We start from the raw sequence: 16,032 nt of genomic DNA, 5'->3' as shown, positions 1-16,032 counted from the left end.
TCACAGGACATGGGCTCCAAACAGAGACTAGCACAGAGGTGATGGTCGGGACCAACTGGTATAATTAGGATCAGGAGGGAGGGTGATGTTTCTGTGAAGCCAACTGCATGTGGTCGGTGTGGTGATGCCTGGCAGCTTCTGAGAAAGAAAGTGATATCATGCGCCCCCAACACCCCTCTTCAGGCTCTGTTTTCTGCCCACTCTCCCTGTGTGACTGTAAACATTCAAATTAAACATTTTCAGAATGGCAAATGCCCTCATGGGAAAAGTAGCATTTGGGAACGTCTCTGTCTCCAGGTGACTATTTTCCCTTCAATTTTGGCTTGATAATTCTTTACAATCTTGTCAGCTCTTTGACGCTTTCTAGAAAACATTTAAAGTTGTATTTTTAGTTGTTTTCGGGGGAACTTAGGTTCAAATGATCTAACCTGCCTTTACCAGACACTGAGTCTTTGTTATGTTTTTTTATTATTTTTTACTGTAATGCAATAGATATAGATAGTATTCACTCATATTCAGTCCTCCTCTCCTTCTGGACACATGGGAGACAAATCTTCCCATTCACCTTGTCATTGAGCAAGGCCGTGAGATAACTGAGGAAAACAGGCTGTGAGTGGGATTAGTGTATGTGTCTCTTCTGTGCTACAAACACCAAAAAATTTGAGAAAAGCTATTTCAAAGCATCCTCCTGATCCTATGCTTCCACAACACACAATTATACAGCCAGTTTATTGATAATCATACAAAGATTATTTTATTCTAAGCATTGCCTTCAAAAGCACTTCATGGAATTTCCCTTTCCCATTCCTTCTTGACATTTTAGGTAAATCCTATAGCTTTCTAGCTGCCTTGGGGTAATGAAGAATCCAGTCCCATTCTACTTCAGTTTAAAAAATCTCAAACTCTATAGAGCCAATGAGAAGAATGGAAATTGACTCATAAAAGGGGCAAGACTTAAGAAAGGCTAAGTGGCCAAGTTCACTGCCAAAATCATGTCATAGGAAACTTCCGCTCAGGATGAACTTCTGCTCCTGGGCACTTACTTGCTCTCACACCCCTGGAGTCTCCATCCTACCACTGCCATCAATAATCTTTGACATCTCCATGTCTTCGGATACCCCCTCAAGATTTCAGATGCAAGAGCCTCTGGTTGGCGGAGCCTGGGTCACATGCCCACATGTCTTGGGACCTAAAAGCAGGGAGAGAGGGAATATCTGGCCCTTTTGGTGCTGTGACGCGAGGTGTTGTGTGTCGTCTTTCTCTGGTTTGTTTGGGGAAAGCCTGGTATTGGCTATAGTTCCGTGGCAACATAAGTGGTTTGCAAACTTTCTATTTGCCTCAGTCAGTCCACAGTGACTACATTGCTTTCTTTCCTCACCATCAATTACATGTAGAAGGCATGGATAAAAATGGATTTTGTTTCAAAATGCTAAGAGCATGCTGGGCAGTGGTCCTGTTGTATGCAACCATGAAAAATCCTGCTTCAGGGGACAGATGGGTCCACCTTACAATGCCTATGTCATTATAAGACACTTACTCTCTTTTTAAACCTTTTAAATTGTGAAAGAAAACACACACACAGAACATAAGTGTGCAATTCAACAAAGAGTCACAATGGGAACATTTCTGAGTCCGTCCCTTGGGTGCCCCTCATATTCTGACTTTCATATTTCCTATTCTTATCCTTGTATTTCTTTTTCTTGCCTTATTTTACTGCTTAGAATTTCTGGAACAATGTTAAATAGCAGGCTTTCATGTCGTATTTCCAATTTCAAAGGGAAGGATTTTATTGTTTAGTCATTAACCATGAGGTTGGCTCTTATTTTTTAATAGATATTTTTATAGACATTGAAGGAAGTTATCTATTATTTCTGGTTTGCTAAGAGTTTTTATTGTGAGTGGATGTCATGCTTTTTTTATCATGCTTTTTCGGAATCTATTAAGATATTCATTTTTAATTTACTGTTTTAAAAGGCCTTTACAAAAGGCAGCCATGAAAGTGGACAGGTAATGGTTTTGCTTTTGTTTTCCAAGTTTCCCTACTTTTGGAAGTTTCTACCATATATCATGGAAAACAAAGCTTGGAAGGAAGCTTAAAGGTCATCAACCATTACACTCCATCGCTCAGTTCACAAATCTTCTCTACAACATTCCAAGAGGTTGGCTGTTTATACAGTCTCTGCTTAAATATTTTAAGGGATGAAAGAAATTATCTCTGCTCATCAATTTTTGGAAAGCTCTGGTTGCCAGAAAGTCATTTCTTATGTTAGCTGAAATGTACCTCAATGTCAGATTCATCCCAAGTCTGGCAGATGGAATATGCAGGACAGATGTACCCCGAGGAATGGGTAGAGCAGTGTGTGTGGTGAAAAGCGCGTGGCCTTTAGAATTAGGCAGACCTGGGTTCAACTGCTAGCTTAGCCATCAACAAGCTGAGCGAATTTGGGCACTATGGCAGATTGTGTAATGATCACAGATTCCCGCCACCCTAGTATGCTTCTCCTTTGAATGTGACTTTGCAGCTCCTCCAATCCAGAGACGGATGGAGTCTATTTCTTCACCTCGAATCTGGGCTGGCCTTGGGACGTGCTTTGACCAACAGAATGTGGCAAAAGTGATATTGGGCAAATTCTGGAACGTAGTGAGCAGTGGTGGGGGGGGGTGCAGGGAGGGCACGGGGAGAAGGGCCAGGCTGTGTCAGGCTCTCTTGAGATGCTGCCCTGAGCCTGCCATATAAGGAAATCATCTAGCCTACAGGAGGTGAGAGGATGCATGGAGAATTAAGGTGCCCCAGTCAACAGACTATACCAGCTGCCAGACATGTAGGTGGGACCATCTTGGATTTCCCAGCCCTGAAGCCCAAGCAAAACCAGCTAAAGAACTGCGCAGCCGACCTACAAAATCATGAGAAATTATGTCATTGTTCATTTAAGCCACTGAGTAGTTACACGGCAAAGGCTTACTGAGACAAATGTTATTCAAACAGCCAGAGTTTGTTTCTTCATTGTTACAAGGGAAAACAATAATAATTCTTTCCATGGTTGTGAGTGAGGATTAATTAGTGTAAAATATGTAAAAGTGTATAAGGAGCCAGCACTGTGCTGGTTCATTGTAACTGCTAAATAAGGGTAGCTGCTACGATTGCTGTTATGCAAACTTTTAAAGCTAACACTCTCTTCCTTCTTAGTTTCTACTCTTCCAGGTTAAATACTGTTTCCTTTGACTTTACCTTGTTTGAGAAGCCTTCCTGGCAATTTATTATACTGCTCCCCTCCTAATTACCTCCTATACCCCCTATTTTATTAATGTCCCTCTTAAAACAGAACAATAGATGTGATCTGATCATTGCCTGTTACTGGGCAGGCAGTTCCTTTTAGTAATAGTGACTTCCACACAATAGGTGCTAAAACAATGCTGTTTTTTTAATTAACTCAGCCCAAGTCAGGGCTCCTTTTTTAGTTCATCCGTTTCCACTGTCTTTTATTCAGCTAACTGTTGATTATCAGTCTTCAACTGCTCTGACTTGAGCTACTGCCAAGCCAAGTTTCTCGTCCCTGAGAGTATGCAGGTATTTTCTTGGAACTAAATGTAGGATTTAACATTTAACCTGGTGAAATTTCTTTTGTTAACCTTAGCTGAGTACTCCAGCTGGCCAAGGTAATCTTGGTCTTACATCTGTCATTTGTTTCTCTTGGAACTAAATGTAGGATTTAACATTTAACCTGGTGAAATTTCTTTTGTTAACCTTAGCTGAGTACTCCAGCTGGCCAAGGTAATCTTGGTCTTACATCTGTCATTTGTTTCTCCACTTGGTGCATCAAGATTAGATGATTACTACTTACATGTTTTCTACCAGTTACTGAAAAATAATGTTTAACAGGACAGAGCCATGGAAAGAACCTCAAAGCACACTATATACCTTGCTAAGTCTGGTACAGAGCCAGTAAATATTAATAATTACATTATGCATGCATGTTATTTAACAGCCAACAGACTGCTTTCATATCAATTAGCACCTTAATCCAACATCAAGTATGCCCAGTGACAGGACACTTCGGTCTTATCCACGTGGAGACCTATATAGGCAGTAAAATTATTTGCTAAAATCAAGATACACCTCACCTAATGATGTTCTGAAAAAAATTCTTTACTGAGTAGCGAGACTACAATCGTTTTTTTCTTTTTGTCTTTACTTGATCATAGTCAATATAAAACGCTGTAGTAATGATTATATAAAGTATCTTCTTAGGTCAATGGTAATAGATAAGACAGTAAATTAATTTATCTGCTTTCAGCGCTTTTGAGAAGTCAAAGGGAAAAAAAAATTGTTTTGTCCCAGAAGAACCTTCAACTTATCCTGACAACCAAGAGATACCTGAAATCCCTGAGTGAGAGACCTGTATTCATATCTTCAGGAAGCTTCAGGAAGCTTTATGTGTGAGCATGCCTGCCAGTTTTCCCCAGATGTAATTCTGGGGTTTTACTTACTCTCACCAACCACCCCCCTGCCCCGTGGCATACTTTTTCACTTTGGGAAGGGGATGGGAATGAGAAAGGGGGTGTTAATTGGGTCCCCAGAGTTTGCATATCTTTCCTCTAGCCTTCCTTGCTACTGTGGATAGTAAGTTTGGGCACACCCAGTTCTAGACCAGGAGACTGATTCTCCAGAGAAGCGCGAGACAAGTTACAGAGCCAGTCAGAAGCAGAGCCTGTACCTTGTAAAACCCCATGGGCTTCGAGCTGCTGCGGCCAGAGAGGATGGACTGCGTGGACCTGGGCCAATTCCGGGGAATACTCAAGCCTGCGGGTCCCAGAGGATGCAGAAAACGTCTGTCGGGGATGTTGGCAGAGGGCCCTTCCGGGGAGGTTCGCGCTCGGGGGTGGCCGTCCCGCCTCACCTTCGCCGAGACGCCCCAGCAGAACAGCGCGGGGCGGGGGAGGGGGCGTGTCCCCTTCGCCAGCCCAGCCAGCGCGCAGGCGCAGCGGGCAGAAGGGGCGGGGGGAGGCCGCGGTGCTCTCTGGCCTCGGTCCCGGGACCGCCCCCGAGCGCGCGGCTGCGCGCTGAGCTTCCCGCCCTCCCGGAAGCGCAGCGCCCGGTTAGCGCCACGTCTGTCTCTGCGTCTTATCCCTGGTCCCCCAGCCACCGTCCCACCCGCGAGGAGCGCACGCCCGAGCCGCGGCCCACGGGGCTGGACCGGGAGCATCATGGGCAGCGTGGCCTCGCGCTCCGCCTGCGCGCTGCCCCTTCTGCTGTTGCTGCTGCTGCTTCTCCAGGCGGAGCGGCTGCGGGGCGCGGAGCTCACCTTCGAGCTACCTGACAACGCCAAGCAGTGTTTCCACGAGGACGTGGAGCAGGGCGTGAAGTTCTCCCTGGATTACCAGGTGAGGCCCTGGCGCCCGGCAGCGCCTCCTCTCCCCCTTCCAGGTCTCCATTGGTCACTGGTGCGCCCCAGGCTGGAGTGGCTGGAATTAGCCAAAGAGGCTGAAGGGGGCGGGAATGACCAGAGACCAGCTGACTTCCCCGCGAGGAAGTCAGAGCCCACTCGAGACAGGCCCGACTAACCAGGGAGGGAGGTAGCGCCGCAGGTGTGGATGCCGGGGGGCGGGTCCTCCATCCTGGGGAGTTGTCCTCAGTGACCTGCAGGCCCCTTGACTCTAAGGAATGCCATGTCTGATTAGCTGGACACAGGCTCTCTGCCCCAAGTTTTTTGGACCAGTTTGTCCCCGCCTGTACTGAAAAATGGCAGCGAGAGGAAATGGGTTCTTGGTTTTATTTTTCCCTCTCTCCAGTATTTGAAGTCAAGTTGGGGTGAGCGCGGCAAGTGATGAGAAATGGCGCTTTGGAAAGGTGTCAGCGCAGGCTCTGAGCCCTGGCAGTGTTTCCAAGGAGTGGTGTTGTGGCTGCTGCCATATGACTCAGAAAAGCTCCTAGCTCCTGCACTCCTGGCTCCTTTGAGAGATCTCATGGCTCACAGTTCAGGGGAGCAGGTCTTGAGTGAGAGATCTGCCCCTAAGGTTTAGTGAGCAGATCTAAGAGTAGGGAGCTGGGTGGGAATCATACCCAGACCCGCGTCTGCTTGTGGACACATACGGACAGGCATTACAGAGATGAGTTGGCACGGGAAGCAGGCGTAGGGGCAGGCCATATGGTGGGCGCTCTCTGATCAAAGCCACTAAAAGAGGCGTGTGCTTGGGGACAGCACTATGTGCGATGACCTCCGAGTCACTGATGTGGCCACTTTCACATGTCCGTGGACAGTGTGGAAATTGCAGCTGGGCTAACAGGGGTAACCTAGATACAGTCACCAAAACGTTGTCGTTGTGAGGATGGAGGGGCCTGAGAGGTCATCTGGTCCCTGCCAGGTCAGGAACCCCTGTTAGAGCAGGTTCAGCATAAGTTTACACACCCCCAGCATTAGGAAGCTCACTAATCACAAAGCAAATTCTTCCATCTGGACCAAAGGAAATTTTAACATTTGGAAGCAGATGGCGGCCATTGACTGTGTTCTTTGACGGACCTTAGTTGTAGTCATTGACCACCTCTGTGACTTTTGCCCTTTGCAGGTCTTGTTTTTCCTGTGTTGACACAGAGAGTTTGAACTAATGATTCCTGAGGACTCTCCCACCTCTGGTAATCACTGATTCTGTGAAGGCTTCAGTCTATATGTGCTTTCCCCTTGCATTCCATCAGCAGTAATATTAACGTTTACCAGACACGTTCAGCAGTTTACTTAAGCTTGGAGCCTCAGTTACCTCTTCTGTAAAATGGGAAGGATTAGGCTCTTTGCACTCTTGCAGAGCAAAACTTTTGGAGTCAGGCAGACATGGATTCGAGTCTTAGCTCTGTCGCTTTCAAGTGGCATGACCATGGCCAGTGAACTTCAACTCTCTCAGCCTCAGTGTCATCCTCTGTTAATTGGGGAGTGTCAGCCTTTAGAAGCCTGTGAAGATTAAATGAAAAAAATGTTGGTGACGTGTAATCACAGTGCCTGGTCGGCCTTTGGTAAGTGGTGTTTGCCCCTCTGGTAACAGCACACTGTGGGTGTCTTTTGCGGTTGTCAGGTCATCACTGGAGGCCACTACGACGTTGACTGCTATGTGGAGGACCCCCTGGGGAACACCATCTACAGGGAGACCAAGAAGCAGTATGACAGCTTCACACACCAGGCTGAGGTCAAGGGCGTTTATCAGTTTTGCTTCAGTAATGAGTTTTCCACCTTCTCTCACAAGACCGTCTACTTTGACTTTCAAGTGGGCGACGAGCCCCCCATTCTCCCAGACATGGGGAACAGAGTCACGGCTCTCACCCAGGTGAGTGGACACTAACAGGCTGAGATGAACCCCCTCCCCCCAGCCTGCTCCTTCCCGTCTGTGCCCGTCTTGGCTGATGAGTAGTTGCCAGCTATCCAGCTCCAGTCTGAAGTCTCAGTATCGACTCTGCCCCTCTGTTCACATCCAGTCCTACAAGACCCTATGTTCTCCTTTTGGTCTTCCTCTCCATTCTTTAACTGGATCCCTGCAATACTTTCCTCTGGTATTCCTGTGTTCCCATTTAGTCTTTGACACAGCACCAGTTTCAAAGTACACATAGCATATGCCTCTCTGCTGATATGATGTATCTACATGAGAAAGACTAGTCCTACTTTGTGTGGTATATATTAGTTAGGGTAACAACGGCTGGCTGCTATAACAAGTAAATCCCAAATATCAATGGCTTAGCACAATGAAAGTTTTTTTTTTTTCCTCACTCAAATAATAATCCAGAGAGTGGGGATAGGGGTGGAGGACTTTCCTCCATGGAGTGACTCAGGAAACCAGGCTCCTTCTTTCTGATGTCCCTTAGGGCTTCAGAGTCCTCTGTTTCTAGCCACCAAAAGAAGGAGAGAATGATAAAGTCCCATCTGCTTCTTAAAAGCCCTGGCCCAGAAGTGACGCCATCACACCCACTCATATCTCATTGTTGAGAAATGGTCCTGTGAACAGTCTGGATGAAACGAAGGCAGCACATACAGTTCAGTTGGGCAGTCACCTCCTAGCAACAAACTTCACAATCTGGAAGAGAAACGGTGACACTTTTGGAGGACAGATAGTCATCTCTGTCACCCATGGCTGTCACAGTTAACTATCATCCGACCCCAGCCTCCTCCATCAGTCTTCCCTCCTGCTATTTAAGCTTCTCCCTCCCTCCCATATGCAGGCTCTGAGGCTAGGACTCTATATTACGCCTGAATCCCCGGCGCCCCAGTGTCTGGGGTGTGGCATAGAATAAGAGCTCACCAAATAGTTGTCAAGTGACTGAGTGGCAGGACCCAGGGAAACCTGCAAGACAGGAATGACCCTCTGTGGCTGCACCTGTTCCAGAACCAAAGCCAGAGCATCTGCCTCTCCAGCAATGCCAGATTACCTTCTGGGCTGCCCTCCAAGGTGACCACAGGCTCCATTCCTCTGTGGCTTTGACCATGCGCTCATTCTCTGAGCAGTTGGAGGTTAGCACTGCACTGTCCAGTCAGTAACAGCTATCTACATGTGGCTGTTGACAATTAATTGAAATTAAATTAAAAATTCCCTTCCTTGTTTGCTCTATACCAACATTTGTAGTGCTCAGTAGTCACAAGTGGCTGGTGCCCACGCATGGAGAGTTCCACTGGACAGCAGTGCGTTTGAACTTAGCGGCGTGACTGCTGATAGGAGGTCCAGCCCAGGGTGTGTCTTATGTGTAAGATCTTTCATAACCTGTCCTCTCAGGAGGTCTGTTGGTTATTGATGAAATAGCTTCTGTTTTGAAGATTTTGTGAGTCTCCTGAAGCTGAGCTGAAGGATTTCTCTCTCTAAGCAGTGGAAAAGAAACCAGTAGAGAAAAGGCTTTGTGGATTAGCGCACTAGAGACGTTCTTTCCTGGAGCCTTAGAATTAGAGTTTGGTTTTGTTGCAGGAAGGAGTGATTGCACTTCCCCTCTTCTGCATCTGGGAACCTCATCCTTCCTTCTGCCCGGCCGCAAAAGAGCTCTTTCCTTCTCCTTCTGTACCTCTGACCCCCCTGCCTGGTCTGTGCCTGTCGCAGACGCCTCCCACTCGCCTGTGGTGGGCCCGCGCTCAGTCTGCACACTGTACCCGGTGGTGGGAGTATGAGGAGGTCAGAGGGCGCTGTCCCGGCTGTCAGGAGCCCTGCGTGGAATGCGACCCTGTAAACCAGGGAGCTCCAGGATGCTCTGATCAGAGCTGAGATTTAAGGGTGAGGGTTGTCAGGGGATGGACCAATTGACTCTTCCAGGAGGGTCAGGGAAGTCTTCACAGGGAGAGTTTTAGCTTAAAGCGACACTCTGGGTGCTTGCCTAGGAGTGTGTCTGGCACGGGAGGAGGAAAGGCCTCCTGGGTGGGGAGAACAGCATGTGCAGGTATTCAGGGCATCACTTTACTTTCCTCACCGGCCCTGATCTTATTTTGCTTGGCATGGATCCCCTTTCTACCTGCAGCTGTCTTCTCTCTTCCCCTGAGGCTTCGTCCGGCTCAGTGCTGGGCCAGAGGCTGTGTGTTCTGGCACCAGTAGCAGCCCTAGGGTGAAAGAATAGGATGCAGAGTGACCGAGTCCTGGGCCAGGGCTCCAGGCCAGAGGGACTTGTCTTTGGCCTGAGTTCCAGCACGACCAGGCTCCTGGCAGAGGACGTGGGCTAGGGATGCTGCTGAGGGAGGCCAAGCTTGAGGTGCCCTGGGCGTCCTGGGAGTCTGGGCAGATCCTAGCGGAGGCTGAAGGTTCCTGACAGAGGTCCAAGGTCCGGGGCTGACTCAGTGGTGGTCGAGGGAAGATTAAAGGTTTTCCTAACTCTACTCTGAGGCCAGCCCCTGCGACGCTGCCTTTGAGCTCTTGAAGAATTTAAAGAGCCAAGTGCGGACTTCCCTGGCAGTGCAGTGGTTAAGACTCCGCGCTTCCCTTGCAGGGGGTGCGAGTTTGATCCCTGGTTGGGGGAACTAAGATCCCGTGTGCTGCACGGCCAAAAAATAAAATAAAATAAAGAGCCAAGTGCTTCTATCCGTGGAGGTCCTGATGAGGTGAGGCTGCAGGAATTTGCTGGTGGTTACAGAGTGAAGACCTGGGCATCAGCAGGTGGTAGAGACGGGATGGGATGTGGGCATGGGATGGAGGAAAGGGATGGTCCTGGGAGGGAGACAGGTCAGGGTGTCTCCAGAGACTACCTGTCATGATGGAGCGGTGCCCACAATCCCCGTGGGGCTCCCGGACACTGGGAACCAGCCAGAGCTGGAGGTCTCAGTGGGGTGAAGGTCGCATTGCAGGAGAGCTGGGGACCCATGGCCCTGTGAAAACAGGGCTCTTTGCAACAGAAGGGCCTCTGCTGGCTTCCTGCTGGGTAGGAAGCAGGCTGGCTGGGTTGCCTAACTGAAATTTTGTGGGAACAAGCTGAAGTGGTATTTTAGACTAATGCCAACGGCAGATCCCAGTGGACGGGGAAGTAGCATGTTTTTATGGTAAGGGGATGCTTCCAGGTGTCTGAATCTTGGTGATGTGTTGCCCTGGGGTCTCCTGTGAGGCCCGTGCCAGGTTCTAAAGGTGTCTTCTGGTTTTAGATGCCAGGAAAGCCGTAGAGTACCACCTCCTGCTCTGTTAACCTCCTGAGAACTGGCTTCCTTCCCTGTCACTGATCGGATCTGAGGTTGTTCCTGTAAAGACCTCAGGCCCTCTTCATAGATGTGCAGTGCTGGTCTCTGGCTGGTGACATCTGATCCACGTCTTTGAAGTGATGCCTTACATGGCATATCTGATGTGTCCTTTGCCCGGGGTGTCAGCACCCATGGTTTCTGTGTCCTCCTCCGTTTCTCTTCCCCTCCACCCCCCCACCCCCACCCCGACTCCTTCTCCAGTGATTCTGGACCCTGGGAGGAGGCTGGAGGTACCAGCCTGTACTGCTGAACGCCTGGGCTAGGGCTCAGGGGTCCCAGGAGCTCCCAGTTCAAGTGAATGTAATGTACATCTTGAGTTTCTGAATGAGCTTGTGATGGAAATAAACACGGAGGGTGGAATTCTAGCCTGGAATACTAGTGAGCCCTTCCCTAGTGTTTAAAAACAAAGCCTCTGTGTATTTATACATTCTGAACATGTGTGTATGTATGTCTATGTGTATACATGCATATGCATGCATATACACACGGGCATGCACGTGCATGTATACACATGTATATGTGTATCTCTGTCCATCCCACTAATTTTAAGAATGATCTTCTCTACCTTGTTACCAAGTCCCCTAAATCGCTCCCAGATCTGCTGTTCGTCCTCCACTTGGTGACCTTCTTAATTGAGGGTCTCGTCTTTTCTTCCCAGCAGAATTGCAGCCACCAAAGTGGTTTCCCCGCCACCAATCCCCCTCTGCATCATGGCTGGCAGGGAGGTTCTCTTAAAGTGGGATCCTTGCCTTGCCATTCTTATGCTCACAGAGCTTCGTGTTAAAGTCTTGACTCTCAAGGCCTTTACCGTGAGCTTCCACCTACCCATGACTTGCTTTCCACATATCCCCGATGGGATGCACATACTGGGCCCTGCATGTGCTCTTTGCCATGCTTTTCTTTCCTTTTTTTAAAAAATAAATTTATTTATTTAATTTTGGCTGCGTTGGGTCTTCGTTGCTGCGCGCGGGCTTTCTCTAGGTGCAGCAAGTGGGGGCTACTCTTCCTGGTGGTGCGCGGGCTTCTCATTGCAGTGGATTCTCTTGTTCCGGAGCACGGGCTGTAGGCACGCAGGCTTCAGTAGTTGTGGCATGCAGGCTCAGTAGTTGTGGCTCACGGGCTGTAGAGCGCAGGCTCAGTAGTTGTGGTGCACAGACTTAGTTGCTCTGCAGCATGTGGGATCTTCCCCGACCAGGGCTCGAACCCGTGTCCGCTGCATTGGCAGGCAGATACTTAACCATTGTGCCACCAGGGAAGCCCTGCCATGCTTTTCCTATGTGGAATGCGTTCCCCTCATCCTCTGCCTGGTGACATGCTGCCCATCTGTCAAGGTTCAGTTTGTCTCTTCCCTGTGTCAGGTACGCCTCCATCTCTGGCAGGATTAGCAGCTTTCTCTGAGGTGTTCCCATAACTCCGCTCACCCCTCTGTTGTTAGCTCTTTTGGCATTGCATGAAGCTGATTACATTCTCTAAATTATGACCTTCTTGAGACCCCGGACTGTGTCTGACTCTGATTTCATCTCTCAGTTCCCAGGACCCAACACAATGTCTGGAAGGCGAGTAGGCACTTAATAAATAAACATTTGAAAGAATGAATTAGTGTAGTTTGGGCTCTCAAAGAAAATCGAGTATGATTTGGAATTCCTGTAGTGTCATTTTGAGAGGTGTCTCTCCTGAGTTCCCCAGCCCTACCTTCAATAGCCGTGGTCTTCTGAAGATCACCAGGGTGCTGTAAATATAGAACTAATTGGACTTAGCAGATCTTCCTGTGTCCTGGTCATGGGGAGTGACCGGAAGGGCACAGTAGGGAAGCGTCTAGGAAGGCCATACCTTGCTTCCACTTTGGCACAGGTTTGCGTAGGTTAAGCCTGACTCCACTCTGTGACCTCTTTCCTAGTTCCTTCACAGTTTAGTCCCCTTTCTTCCTCTGTGACAGTTGACATGCCTTCATCAACTCTGGAAGCATTACCAGGAGAGCTAGGGGGAGCAAGCCTACAAATGCCACCATCGTGTCCAGTGCAGAGGTCTGTGCCCTGAGAGGTCTCCTCTGGTGGTTGGCATCTGAAGTCAGTTGTCACTTAGGAGTCCCCTTTGGAATCAACTTCTTGATGTCAGGAACCCTTCTCAGGATCATTTGTCTATTTCTCAACATCACACATCTGTAGGTACAGACATACCTTGTTTTACTGCACTTCACAGGTGCTGTATTTTTTACAATTGAAGGTTTTTGGCAACGCTGTGTTGTCAGATGATGGTTAGCATTTTTTAGCAATAAAGTATTTTCTAATTAAGGTATGTACATTGATTTTTTTTTTAGACATAATGCTATTACACTCTTAATACACTACAGTATAGTGTAAACGTAACTTTTATATGCACTGGGAAACCAAAAAATCCCTGTGACTCACTTTATCGTGACATTTGCTTTATTGTGGTGGTCTGGAACCACACCCGCAGTATCTCCGAGGTATCCCTCTACACCCTACCTACCAGACATGGGGAAGGTGAAGAAGCCCCATGCTAACTCCAGTCGCCAGAGAAGACCGTAATATAGCCCAAATAATAGGGCACGCGGGTGTCACTGAGAAAGCAGGATCAAGGTTCCCCTTGGGGGAAAAAGTGAAGCACAAATGACCTTGTTCTTTACAGCGGATTCTGCCCCTTGACACTAATTCCATCTCGTACACGGTAACCTTGTCAATTTTCCCTCCACGTGACATTTCACCACCTCTTCCCTATAGATCAGAATGAGGGGGTCATCCAGCATGTGCAGAGGAAACCCACACCCCTAGGAGGTAGACCAGTTGTCAGACAGAAGATGCTGCCTTGTCAACACAGAGGCTAAAGGGAAGCTTTTCTCTTTCCTCATGTAGTCTAGTTTAGCTCCTAGAACAGCCCAGAGTCAAGAATATCTATGAAGCAAGTAAGGGCAACATCTTTTTTTGGTCATGGTCTCCCCTTTGCTTTCCAGAAACTGTTCAATTTGTGAGAGAAATGAGGGTTTCACGGGGGTCCATCAAGGTGGTGACACAATGGTTTGGTCCCTTCTAGCTTCTTATGTTGAGCTTTATAAGTAGTTCACCTTTAGAATTTGGGAAACAAACGTCTGTTGGATGCTTATGAACTTCCATAGCGCAAGAACTTATTGTTGGGATAGAATTTGCTGGGTTGTGGATAAAATGATTGCTTTAGAGGTTGCCTGTGAGTAAGAACACATGTTCTTTCACAGGCATAATATCTTAGTTTTCTATTGCTGAGTCAATAATTACTACTAATGGCTGAAAACAACAGCCATTCATTATCTCACAGTTCTGTAGGCTCTGAGCCTGGGCCAGCTCGGCTGGATTCTCTGCTCAGGGTCTCAAGGCTGAAATCAGGTTGGGTTGGCCTCTTCTCTTGCGGCTCTGGGGAGGAATCTGCTCTCACACTCTTTCAGGTGGTTGGCAGAATTTATTTCCTTGTAGCTGTAGGACTGAGGTTCCCGTTTCCTTGTTGGCTGTTGGGCTGTCCACTCCTAGAGGCCTTTTTCTGGTCCTTGCATGTGACCTTCTCTATCTTGAGAGCCAGCAACGGTGCACTGAATTCTTTTGAATCCAGCCTCTCTGACTTTTCCTTCAGCCACCAGCTGGAGAAAGCTCCCTGCTCTGAAGGGCTCCTGTGATTCGGTCAGGCCCACTGGATGGTCTCCCTCTCTTAAGGTCAACTGTGACATATAACATAATCACAGGAGTGGCAGCTCATCATATTCACAGCTTCCTGGGACTGGAGTAGGGGACCTTGGTAGTGGGGGTGGGACATATTCAGAATTCGGCATGCTACACATAATATTTTAGCAGGTAAAGGAAGTTGTGAAGTAGTATGCGTTATGTGTGAGTATATGCATGTGTGTGCACATTCATGTGCACACATGTCTGTCTTTGCACATGTTTGTGTGTGTGGGTCTATGTACATGAGAAATGTATGTTTTCATGTGTTTGTGTATACATAGAAGTGTAGGCAGCAAATTTAATAGAATGAACAGTAGATTCAGAGTCCAACACAATTGTGGTTTACTTCACGCCCTGCCGTTCATTAGCTGTGTGACCTTGGGCAAGTCATGTAGCCTCTCTGAGCCTCAATTTCCTCGTCAGTATATGCAGTAAGCAGTCAATCCTCCTTAAAATTGGGAGTAATGATCCCTGCCTGTCAGGGGTATGGTGAGTATTAAATAAGAACACAGGGCAGTATTTGAAAGCATAGGCTCAGGACTCAGACAGTTGAGGTTAAATCCTGACTCTGCCATCTACTAACTGTGTGACTCCGAACAAGTTACTTAACCTCTCTGAGCCTCAGTTAGGCTTATTATGAATACAACCGTGTCAAATCCTTAGCATAGACACATAGTTAGCATTCAGTAGAAATTACCTAGGATGTTGAAGATCACATTTGCTGTGTGTGTGCTGGATCCTGTTCTTCTTTTCTGAGGGTTCACAATGACTGCTTTTCTCTTCCTGCCTAGATGGAGTCCGCCTGTGTGACCATCCACGAGGCTCTGAAGACGGTGATTGACTCTCAGACGCATTACCGGCTCCGGGAGGCCCAGGACAGAGCCCGGGCCGAAGATCTGAATAGCCGAGTCTCTTACTGGTCTGTTGGTGAGACGATCGCGCTGTTCGTGGTCAGCTTCAGCCAGGTGCTGCTGCTTAAAAGCTTCTTCACAGAAAAACGACCCGTCAGCAGGATGGTCCACTCCTAGTTGGGGCACTCTGCTCCCAGGCCCCTCACACCCCAGGACGGAGCAGCTCCCTTTGGTCACAGGCTCCTGGGGCTGGTGGGTGCAACCCAGGAGCTGCCTGGAGAAGAGCACAGGGTAACATGCTCTCACCTTGCCTTCTATTCAGATGCTTGGTCCTTATACTCCAGCAGCCAAAGCTCATAGAGCCCAGTAAGTGGAAGGCATCCAGCTGCATTATGTGTGCGACACTGAATGCAGAAAGGGTGCAATCAGGCTAGGGATTGGCCAGTGTGGGAGGGCAGGCAGGCAGCCATCCAATGGCCTGGCTCGTATGAGGAACCCCAAGGGCCCAGGCCTCCAGGGGGCAGCTCAGGGCTCTCTTTTTGCTCCACGACGCATGGCCCATTTGGCTTGTGTGTCCTCTCCCGTGTGGAGGAGACAGGGCCCTGTCTGGCCTTTCCTCACATGGAGCTCTCTGTACCTGTGGAAACCAGACCTTGAAGCGGCTTTGCAGAAATCCCCATCCCAGGTGAGCCATGGAATCAGCCATGCAAGCAAGAACAAAATGGTAGCTGGGTGCCTTGGTTGGCTGTGTATCTCCTAGGAGGCAGGACTCTGGCTAATAAAAACTGTCTGTGAGCACCA

General features: G+C 48.4%; 1 protein-coding gene and 1 long non-coding RNA gene across 2 annotated transcripts in view; one reads left to right on the top strand and one right to left on the bottom strand.

The window, feature by feature from the left end:
• The window catches only part of LOC309627036, a 21,015-nt gene extending 16,167 nt beyond the window's left edge, over window positions 1-4,848 (bottom strand). Inside the window, exons 1-2 of the long non-coding RNA XR_014243500.1 lie at window positions 4,716-4,848; window positions 1,044-1,189 (exon numbers count right to left, since the gene is read on the bottom strand). This is a non-coding gene — a long non-coding RNA (uncharacterized lncRNA). The remainder of the gene's footprint in view (window positions 1-1,043; window positions 1,190-4,715) is intronic.
• TMED3 (transmembrane p24 trafficking protein 3) lies at window positions 4,716-16,032 on the top strand. Its single transcript, XM_082388541.1, has 3 exons — window positions 4,716-5,382; window positions 7,063-7,311; window positions 15,172-16,032. The coding sequence occupies exons 1-3, from the start codon at window positions 4,729-4,731 to the stop codon at window positions 15,406-15,408; spliced, it is 1,140 nt and encodes a 379-aa protein (XP_082244667.1). The 5' UTR covers window positions 4,716-4,728; the 3' UTR covers window positions 15,409-16,032.

The sequence above is a fragment of the Balaenoptera borealis genome, assembly GCF_965194805.1.
Source record: "Balaenoptera borealis genome assembly, chromosome: 3".
NCBI classification, from domain to species: domain Eukaryota; kingdom Metazoa; phylum Chordata; class Mammalia; order Artiodactyla; family Balaenopteridae; genus Balaenoptera; species Balaenoptera borealis.
The sequence above is the reverse complement of the archived record's forward strand: the minus strand, read 5'-3'. Positions and strand labels throughout refer to the sequence as shown.